The 11,394-nt window shown below is 34.6% G+C and overlaps 1 protein-coding gene across 1 annotated transcript; it reads right to left on the bottom strand.

The window, feature by feature from the left end:
• Nucleotides 1–5,923: 5,923 nt before the first annotated feature.
• Nucleotides 5,924–11,143, bottom strand: LOC25497231 (zinc finger CCCH domain-containing protein 48). The gene is made up of 9 exons (XM_013597097.3): nucleotides 10,371–11,143; nucleotides 9,336–9,431; nucleotides 9,084–9,173; nucleotides 8,839–8,940; nucleotides 8,386–8,532; nucleotides 8,162–8,281; nucleotides 8,024–8,083; nucleotides 7,328–7,425; nucleotides 5,924–6,568 (listed from the first exon to the last, which is right to left on the bottom strand). The coding sequence occupies exons 1-9, from the start codon at nucleotides 10,821–10,823 to the stop codon at nucleotides 6,418–6,420; spliced, it is 1,317 nt and encodes a 438-aa protein (XP_013452551.1). The 5' UTR covers nucleotides 10,824–11,143; the 3' UTR covers nucleotides 5,924–6,417.
• Nucleotides 11,144–11,394: the final 251 nt, after the last annotated feature.

The following is an 11,394-nucleotide window of genomic DNA, read 5'->3' as shown; positions in this document are numbered from 1 at the left end:
ATCTCCATTAAACTTTGGAGCTTTTCCAGAGTCTGTTTTCTTGTCAGCAGTATCATAGTCATGCTTGACACTTGTGTATTTTGTAGTAACTGATTCCTCATCTCCAGACATGTTTTTCTAATAGATCTTGAACTGTAACACGGTTAAGTGCTGTGATAACAGAGCAAGCTCTGATACCAATTGAAGGTGAAAAACACAAGAAGGGGGGGTTGAATTGTGTTTTCTTTTTCTCTCAAAAAAAATTACTTCTTCTGATAAAACTTCAGAAGCAGTTTGTGAGTGCTTCTGATGAAATGATCAGAATCAGATTGCAGTGGAAAAGAACAGAGCAGAGAAAAGAAAGACAAAGACACAAGCAGTTATCCTGGTTCCTTCCACAAATCGGAAGTAGTCCAGTCCCCCTTGCACTTCCAAGGAGATTTCACTATAATCACAAAGATTACAAATGCTCAATACTTTCTAAGTATGAGACTTCACAAAAAATGCTCAAGCACACACGCAAGAGTCTTCCAGTGCTCAAGCACTAAGCAAGAGACTTCTAATGCTCAAGCACGCAGGCAAGAGACTTCTGATCAAACAAAAATACAGAGAATTGAGTTTGACTTGAACACTTGATATACAATCAGTGGTGTTCACAATACAATACAATAAGGACTCTAGACTTTGAATTTCTAAGATGTATCAAATCAGTGCAGAAATTCAGTGTGCTTTGTAGAATCAATTTGACAGAGTTTTGGCGCTTTTGAACTTGTATATCTCAATCTTTTATCTTCAAGTCTTCACTCCTTTATATAGAGGCGTGAAAGAGACGTTGAGATAATCAGCACGTCTAAAGAGTCGTTTGAAATCCTTTGATCATCCACCAGTAATCCTTTGCCTGATTTGGGTGTAGTCCTTTGAAGAATAAGCTTCAAATTCATTCCCATCTTGAAGGTACAAATTGTGCAGGCATGGCTGTTGTCTTGTCTTGTATCGTAGACAAAAAACAGAGTAGTGGAGGTAGTGGTTGTACACTTGTACTTTGTCAACTCTATTAACGAGAGACAAGTGCTCAGTGCTATCCATATATCCGTTGGTACCTCCCTTTCAATTCTTCGTTCTTCTTGGATAAGATTGAATTGAGAATCAGCTACTTTGAATCTTCAGTTTGATTAAAGGATCAAACGTAGCTTCTGGTGAAGATATTGCTTCTGATGAAAACCTTTGCTTCTGATGACCTTCTGCTTCTGATGACGTCATCACTTCAGAAGCACTTCAGCTTCAGGAGCAGTTTTCTTCAGATGCTTGGAATTCGTTTGCTTTTCATTGTTCTTCCAAGACCAATTGAAATTACTTGACTAGCCTTTGGTCCTGTAAACTTGAACAATAATTAGTAATAACCAATTGACAATTTTTAATACCTTGTTATCATCAAAACTCAATAAGGTTCATTGTGAAACACATTTTGTTCCAACAGTAACACCCCGTTTTCCCAACATAAAAATTTCATAAATTAATCAGAGTAAAACACCTTAAACGGAATGTTACACTTCTTTTCTTAAAAATCACAAATGGAATAATTAGATAATTATCCTTCAAATTTCAACAACGTAATAATTAAAACTTTGCAGCGGAATTAATTTAACGACAATAAAAGCTTCAACAACATGTTCCAAAATTGATACATAAAGGAATGATAAACTTAGCAACAATTTCCCATCCCGTTACGTATCAGAGCCCTAAGACACTTGAGCCACCACTCCTACTAAACTTTAATACCTGCAAGTTACCCATACGAAGGGCAACATTTTCAAGCAGAAGGGGTGAGATTCACAATCAATAATAATAATATATAATTCATCAAATGCATCTAACAACTTAAACTCCATCAGTTAGTAATAATAATTCTTTTAGCGACTCCTCGACCGTATCATGTACTCATCATATCAACAGTCATAACTCGATATCATAAACAACATAACAACATCATTAATTCGTATTAACATTCTCCACCAAGCATCTCATTAACAACTCATGAATAAAAGACAACTTAACAACTATACGTAACATCATCAATTCATAATAATAATTATTCATCAAACATTTCATTAGCAATTCATGAATAAAAGACAACTTATCAACTTAACATAACCATCATCAAGTACATTTAACAACTCATAGATAACATCACATAATCATCATCACAACATTCATAATCATCATCATGTAACATCCTAACAACCTCATATTCAACACCATAAATAGTCATCAAAACATCGTAATCAATATCATAATAATATAAACAACAACATATATTCAACAATAATGTTCTTACTTCTTTAACTTTAGTAACACTTGTTAATTCAACCAACAACGACGACAACAACAAGATTCAACAACAACGACAACAACTTAATCAACAACAACAACAACAACTCTCTCAAGAACAACAGCAACTACAATTATCCAATATATGTATATATTTCATAATCAACAATATCATCAATAATAGATATCTAATTCATCAATTAAATCTAACACCCTGTCATAATAATAACTCACCAATATATAAGTATATCATCATTAACAACATCAACAACAAATGGTAATTAAAACCAACAACAACGACTCATGCAACAACTCGACACCACCGCTAAGACTCATGCAAGACATGACAACTCCACTAAGACTCCTCAACAAATGCAACTATGCATGTGGTACCATATCAGAGCCGAAGCCCTCATCGTTATAGAATGGTTAAAGCATTCTTTTATCAGGACATGAGTCCTCATCGTTAACATCGTTTTGAACAACATAGTGCTCCATCGTTTTGAACGACAAGGCGTTCCAGGACCGAAGTCCTCATCGTTTTTATGCTTATGCAACTGACTCCACTTGTGTATATCTACATACAACTCGACAATGCATATGTGTATATATGACTTATGACTCCACTTGTGTATATCTACATACAACTCAACAACAGCAACGACAACAACAAATGTACATAATTAATTATGACATACTCCACCTCTTAGTCAACTATGACACAACGACTCTTAATAGCAAGATCCATCAACACATTCACAACAACATATATATTCACCCACCATATCATAATACATCAATTCAGTAAGCAATCATGTTCTTGGTAAACAATGCATTCACATATAATCAATAATAAACGGCAACATGGCAGCACTCAAACATTCTTAAGATATAACAGTATCAAATGGTAATTCAACATCAACTTAAACATCTTATATAATCCACATAATGAATATATTTCACATTAACCAACATTATCCAACATTAGGTTAAATACTCTTAAACACCTTAATTGAACTCATAATACTTCTAGTTTCGAGGTTTGGAAATATTCCCTAAGTTTTGGATTAACTTAGAAACGGTTATGCTGAATTTTCATAAGATTTCACTAAGACCTACTTGGAGTATTTTCATCATAACTCCTAAACCAAAAATCATTTTAAAGTCAAACCAAAGCCATTGGAAATCTAACAAAATTATCTACAACTTTCATGTTTACACCAAAGGCCAATTCAAAACAGAAACATGTGAAAAAGATACAAGAACACGAAATAAGAAATGTTGTCAAAAGGCACTTCGCTTAAGCGAACGAGGCTTCGCTTAAGCGAACTACTTACAGTAGCTGTTCGCTTACATCTCGCTTCCGGCTCGCGTAAGCGAACATTCATCGTTTCTGCATAATTTTTCACGGGTTTAAACCATTTTTCACCCCAAAACTCCCAATTTTGATCTACCAATGCCCAAACATGTTTCCAAAGATTGTTTATAGGTTCATTATACAATTAGGCATCTAAAGGAACATAAAACATGCATCAACAACAACAATTACAGATCATTCCACCATCATACACAAATTCCTCAATTCATCCAATCACTCATAATTTTCAATCAATTTATGATCACAGCAGCAACAAAGATTAAGTTTTCATTCTGAACATTATATTACAAGAGAATTAACATGATCATTACTCATTTCCCTTCAGAATCATCATCAAACCCTAACCCTCAATTTATCTTCCAAAACTATGCAATTAGGTCAATTTTCAGGAATTATAGATTATGATTATCGAGAGATAGTCTCACCCTTACCTTAATTTAGAAGAAAACGCACGAACAATCTACAGCAAAAACGATCCTCTCTTGCTCTAGCTCTCCCTTGTTCTTGGTTTTCTCTCCCAAAACTTGTTTCACATAAAACTGCTTGTGACCTTTTCTTTTTCCTCACTCCTAAAACTATAACTCCCCCTTTATTTCATTAAACTCCCTTAATTTTTATTAAATCCTAATTAACTCCCACACTCCAAAATAATTCTATTTCTCCACTTATTCTATTAAATAATGAAAATAATCATTTAATAAAATACACCACACCACAAAATCAACATAAATCATTTAAAATCATATAAAAGACTTTAAATCAACTAAAAATAATTAAATAACAATTAGGGCGTTACATATGATGTGTTTCATGTGTCTCGTTTGAGGTTATCCCTCACTGAAGCGGCTTTATGAAGCCCACCTGACAGAGGCTAGATGGCTGGAGGACCCACAATCGAGGGAGGAGATGTTAGAGAGAGATAGGAAGAGGCAGTGGTGTGTGAGGTGTTTTCTTCTATATCTCGTCGGTAGTACGTTGTTCACTAACAAAACGAACAGACACATCGACTTGATATATCTTGATTGTATGGCGGACTTGCAGGCGATTGAGAAGTGGTCATGGGGGGGATGACCCACTGAGGATCATCCGAGATGTGGTGCAGATAGCTGATGATATTGTGGCCATGAGCGGTGAGATGACTAAAGAGGAGATTGTTCATGAGGTGTTTCGGATTGGCACTACTGGTCGCCCTGCTGCCCTTACGTATCGGATTTCCAGGTAGCGCAGGTGGCAGAGGCATCGTAGGCAGCAGGGTTGATTCTTATTAGGCTTTTTTTTTTTTTTTTTTTTTTTTTTGACTATGATGATGGTGTTGTATTATTATGACATGTTTCGTGCCGTTTCGTATTTCTATGACATTTTTCGTACCTTTTATATTATTTCTTGCGCTTTATTTTTATCATGTTAAATATTATTTCGTACATTTTATATTCACGAATTTGCAATTGGATGAAAATTTTTGTTTATGGTGTTAAGGATGAAAATATTGGATGAATTTGTTTAAGTATGAAAGAATTTGGTTACAAATGAAAAATGAAAAATGGAAGGAGAGCTGTTAGAAATTGAACCAAACACGTAGCGGCAGTTAACTACCGTTCTACAAACCGGCGGTAACACCAGCGGCCAGTGGCGGATCTTGGAATATTATATGGGGGGTGCCAGAATTGTATGAAATATATATTAAACTGTGTGAGGGAATTATCATAACTGTTAACTGGTCCAGCGGTTTATTTTGCTTGATTGCAGAGTAGGGGATGCCGGTTCGAATCCACATAGGTTTTTTTTTTTTTGAACAAAATAGTAAAAATATAATAGAAAGAGGATGGAAGGGTCGAACCCGCAGTCTACGCAAGAAAAACAAACATCATTTCCACTGCGCCATGGGGGTACCATGGCACCTGCAGGTCCCTATGAAGATCCGCCACTGCCAGTTAACTGCTGCCGGTTTATAGAACCGTAGTTAACTACCCCTGGGAACTTTTTAGAAATTTTACTTGTGTTATTATGAAGTATTGTATGTCAGAAGAGCAATTTTCGCCGTTTTGGTGGTTGCTGTTTTTGTAGTATTGTGCCTTGCCATGTGATTATACTTAAAATAGATTTGATCTACTAATTGCACATTAATGTAATTGCTAATTTAATACTGTTTACGTTAAAAAAAAAACCTATTATACAAGAAAAAAAATAGAATAGAGAACAATATACAAGACACATTTTCGTTACTTATAAAATACCAAGTAACCTGAAATTATTTTGTTATATATTTCTATATACGCATGAAAAGATGTGGTGCATAAAATGCTATAGCATAAAATGCTATATAATGTTATGAATTCCCAAAATGTTACAATATTATAATTAGCATGCCTACTAAAGCAAGCTTAGTGCCAAGGATACTCAGCTTAACACCAAAACCACAGCTCACATTCTAAAAAAGACTAATCCCGTAAACATAGATTACATATTTCCTTTTAGTTCTAGCCCGGATCCTCTGCAGTGTACAGCCTGCTCAGTTAAATCTCGGCCGCTGAACTTGGATTGCACCTACTGCATGAATGGCTGCAAAGGATGGACGGCTGAAGAAAATCCAGGTTTCATTTTAGCATTTATTCTCCTCTCCGCAATCCATACTTCACCCTGAATTCCCTTCTTGCAGAAAAAATTACAAAAAGGAAGATCGAAAAACTGCTAAAACAATTAATCGGAGCACATTATAATAAATGCCTCCCAATTTATTGGACGTTATTGGACGTGGCCGGTTCGGGTATCCAATTCCAAACTCTCACTTGGCCGGTTCCATCACCAGTGAAGAATATGCTACCAGGACCAGTCTGAATTGCTCGCACCTCTTGCTTGTTGAATAACTTACCTCTCTCTGCAAATCTGAACAAGAAATGAGCCAAAAAGTTAAGAATGAGTCACGACGGATAAAAGACAGTGACATAACAAAAACTGAGTTGATAAAATAGGAAATGCCACATTATATAGTGAAATATCAATGATATAAATTTTATCAGTGTTGCCAATCAAGGATCGTGGACTATAGAAGTTTGTTGGAATTCTACTACACTACAGTGCAGCAACCCTATTGCTGCTATTAAAGAACACCTTGTACAAAATAGTGTATTGTGAACCGATAGCAGTTAGTTTAAATTCATCTACGCAATAACTCAGCTATAGCTGCTATTTGACAACACTAAATAGAGGAAATTTTTTCAATCGAGGATCGTGGACTATAGTAGTTTGAGGGAATTTTACTACACTACAGTGTGAGCAACCCTATTCTGCTATTAAAGAACACCTTGTACTAATAGTGTATTGTGGAACTATAGGCCGATAGCAGTTAGTTTAAATTCATCTACGCTATAGCTCTGCCCTAACTGCTATTTGACAACACTACATGGAGGAAAAAATGCTGCTATTTGACAACACTACATGGAGGAAACAATATTTAAGAACTTCAACAATTTGTACTGAAGAACTGCAGATTAAAATGGAAGAAGTCTAGATCTATATGCCTTTTCGTCAAGAATAACTTTGTGCAGTAAACCAAGCTTGTTTTGTATACCAAACAAACACAAGTGAATGAAAACACAATCCAAAATATGTAACAAAAGCAAGAATGGGAGATCAATTACTTACGATGGCAGATCATAGAGGCGAACAGTGTTGTCATTGCAAGAGCATAGAAGTATGGGCTTGCCTTGTGCATCATGCATCCCACAAAGGGTGATTATACCCTACAAGCAGATCATATCATAACCATAAACATCGTTAAAACCACCTCACCACTATAACAAATACCACTACCACATTTTATGTAGAAGTAGCTACCGTTAAAAATATCTAAAAAACTGAATCAATGTAAAAATAAAAATCTTTCTGGTTTTTCACAGAATTCAGTAATATGAACTGCCGCATGAAAAATTTGATCATGCAGGGTACACATTGTAAACATAAAATTTTCAAACATCTCATCAAGGACAAGCAAGCAATATTGGTGAAAAGACAGTGAAAAATTTCATTTCCTATTTAAAAATAATAATCTGGTGAAATAAGCTATAATACATCTTGCGATGATATGCATTTTGATCAGAAACTAGAGTAAGGTTTTATCTTTTCAAAACTGTATACATCTTGCAATGATATGAGTATAGTTAATTAGGTTGGTTCTTATATCATTTAATGCAAATTTTATACGTGGAATTGATTCCCTAAAATCATGAAATACCAACATTTCTAATGGGACAAGAAACATCATACATTTGGTCAAAAAAAAAAACATCATACATAAGATCAACACATTCCAGGGGAAAACATAAGTAAATTCATACATACATGTTCTTCAGTGTGAGTATACGTCACTTCCAAATTTCCACTTTCTGTAGCATACCACACCTGCATAAATCATAACAATCAAATCAAGGGGGAAAGAAATACAAATACATAAATACCAGCATATAATGAGAAACAAACCTTTACTGTTTTGTCTAATGAGCAAGATATAAGGAACTGATCCCAGCAAAGAACAGACATCACCACAGACGTGTGCTCTGTTAGTGTCTGTAAACACTGCAAGGTTTCAAGGTTCCACACCTGAAAAAAAACAACAGATGGAATGAATAAATCAAAAACCTACTTCCATTTTGCTTAAAAAGAATATTAACAAAATACCAAACAATGAGATTATGTAAACTTACTCTGACGGTATTGTCCATTGAACCAGAATAAAGTCTATTAGCTCCAACAACTAACGAAACAACACCACGGGTATGACCTTTAAGTGATGCAGCTGGCTCGAAACAGTTGGCAGCTACATTAAATTTCCATACCAATATAGCTCCATCCTGCAAGAGAATTGTAGGTGTATTTTATTTACATTTTCGAAAATAAAATTTAAACATGCTAGAAAACAAAGTATAATTGAGTAATTAGTAAATATATTTCCTAAGATCCTACAGGCATAAACCATAGTTTTCAATCCCAGATAACCGCACGGACCAGCTGGCCCCAAAACTGGGATGCCAGGATAGGATAGTGTGAGATGGAATGGCCGCTATGTAAACATTTTCTTGACATATTATATGCCATTATTTCCACATTAAAACAGGTATATACAAAAAAAACGTTGACAATGGAAGAAAAAATATTACCTGTGTACCAGCAAAGAGCATATCATTAATCACAACAAGTGCATAAACTTGTCCAACAGGACCATCTAGACTTATCTCCATTGAATTTTGTGTGTTCCAAGCCTGAAAACCAATGAGAACAACCAAACAGGATATCAGTCCCAATGCAGTAGCAGAAAAACTGTATCTTAACAAACATCCTTAAATAAATTAGAGTTGTGGTACTTGATATAAAAAAATACAAATGTCTATTTGCTCGTTCTTACCTTAACAAAATTAGGTATGCCAACAAAAAGCCAGGGACCTTCACTGATCATACAACCTACTTCACCGCCAAGATTGATCACAGCTATACACTGCACATGATCATAAAACACAACAATTTAGTTCTTTGGCTTAATCTCAAACATGAAAGTTATAACAAAATGCAATGTTCACTGTTGAATTTGAAATAGAAAACAGATAGAAAGGAAAACTGATGTTAACAAAAATTGCCAATAGAAAGAAATTGTAACAACCTGTCCAGACTGGCAGTCCCAAACCCTTACAGTCTCATCAGTACTTCCAGTATAAAGCTTATCCGAACCAGAGGGCATAGCAATTCCACTTACAACCTGTTCATTCAACAAACCAAAATTCATCCTATCAACTCATTACCCAAAAATGCACCCATGCACGTAATTAATTTCCAGGTATTGCTACTGTGCTACCTACCAATAGATGCGCTTAATAAATCAATATTAAGCATTAATCATATAGGGCCTATTTTGATTGAATGATTTGAACTTATCTACTGGCATAAGTTTTGATACACTGTTTAGAAGAACTTATGAAAATAGCTTATGCCATTGTTCAATAAGCTACTCTCAACTTAATTTCATAAGTTCTTCGAGATGTCTTATGAAAACAGCATATAACTTTTACAAAAAACTTCATTTCATCTTTTGCTATAAAAATAGGTTATACATAAACGCTTATCATGATAATCATTTGTGCTATAAGATGCAAATAAGTTGATAATCCAAACAGGGCCATAGTATATTAATAACTTAAATAACGATACTTTTTATTAAATAAAAAGTCAAATTTTTATACTTCAACCAATGCCATCACTTATTAACATTTTCCTCTTAACACTTCACAATTGATCATATGCATAGTAACATCTTAACCACCATTCAAAACATAACCAAGTATAGTCATATATAAGCATACAAATACATATAAGTACGTTTGGTGTTTGTGTGTGTGTGTGTCTGTATCAAGAAATTCAGTGATAAACAAGTTGCCATTCATGGGTTTCACACTATCTAGACAAGATTCTAAACTACAATTACATAATAATTCTATAACATATCCAGTTATCCACCATTCAAAACCATAATTCAAATTATAAACATGAAATTCAAATCATATGTTATAGTACTTTTCTGAGTGTATACCATGAAACTCAATGATAAACATGTTGGCATCCATAGGTTTCACTATCAAGATTACAAACTACAATAACACATTTCTACAAAATTAATAAACTAAAACTAGTTTCAATTTACCTTCTTATGTCCTTCAAGCTGAGTCAACAAAGAAAACCCATCACCAACATTCCAAGAGTGAAGAAACTTACACCTATCTCCATAACTACAACTCCCTTGAATCCAATAAGTACAAACTCTTTCAACATTCACAACAACTCCCCTACCACCACCACCACCTACACCACCCCGTCCCCCACCGCGACCACGTCCACCACCTCTCCCCGGCCCCCACGAATTAAAACTCGATCCACCACGTCGATTACCAGAAAAACTCGAATTATCAGCATAAGCCCGTTTAGAAGGAGCACCATTCCCATTAGAAGTAGGTAATTCACTATGCAGAAAAGGACATGGATAACGATTACACTTTCCTGCTTGCCATTGAAAACACACTTTCTGATTCTTTGAATCACCACCGTTTGACCCACCAAGACGATTGTAAACACGCTTATTACCACCGTCGAAATCCATAGAAACAAAAATCGATTTCTTCTGAAAAATCGATTTTTTCTTCAAATTGGAATCTGAATCGGAGAATTCACGTTGTAAAGACACTACCTTTGGTTTCAATTTGAAGAAATTAGGGCTTGAGAAGTTGAATTGGGATTTCGAGGGACTGAAATTCGTGAAAACCCTAATTGAATTGAAATTTGTGAAACCCTAATTAGGTTTGAATTGAAGAATGAAGAAAAATGAAACCCTAATTTTTGAGATGAAGCTTTTTGATTTTGAAGTGAGAGATTTGGAAGTGTTGTGTTTGAAGGTTAGGGAAAGCGTAAGATTAACGACAGTATAAGAAGTTACTATTATAACCTCGCTCTTATTTATACTGTCACTTTTTTTTTTTTAATTTTAATTTTTGGACAAAACATTATATTAGGGTTAGAATTTTACCGTTGTGTTTGAGCTAATTTTTATCTAAATTTTTGGAGAAAATCTTATTGGAACTTTATATTTACGCAACCATTATTTTTTATACAAGAATGGTTATTGTTATTACGCAACCTTTATAGAAACTTTAAATGTTTGTAAAAAAAAAAAT

Source organism: Medicago truncatula, chromosome 6, assembly GCF_003473485.1.
Source record: "Medicago truncatula cultivar Jemalong A17 chromosome 6, MtrunA17r5.0-ANR, whole genome shotgun sequence".
Classification (NCBI taxonomy): Eukaryota; Viridiplantae; Streptophyta; class Magnoliopsida; order Fabales; family Fabaceae; genus Medicago; species Medicago truncatula.
Note: the sequence above shows the minus strand (reverse complement) of the source record. Positions and strands in the feature narration are given on the sequence as shown.

What these genes read in the sequence shown, in the direction of transcription:
- LOC25497231 (XM_013597097.3), bottom strand. Translation starts at nt 10,823, where the DNA reads ATGGATTTCGACGGTGGTAATAAGCGTGTTTACAATCGTCTTGGTGGG. An exon ending in GGGACTGCCAGTCTGGACAG is followed by an intron (nt 9,174 to 9,335) that starts GTTGTTACAATT and finishes GATCATGTGCAG; the next exon opens with TGTATAGCTGTGATCAATCT. An exon ending in CATTAGACAAAACAGTAAAG is followed by an intron (nt 8,084 to 8,161) that starts GTTTGTTTCTCA and finishes TGATTTATGCAG; the next exon opens with GTGTGGTATGCTACAGAAAG.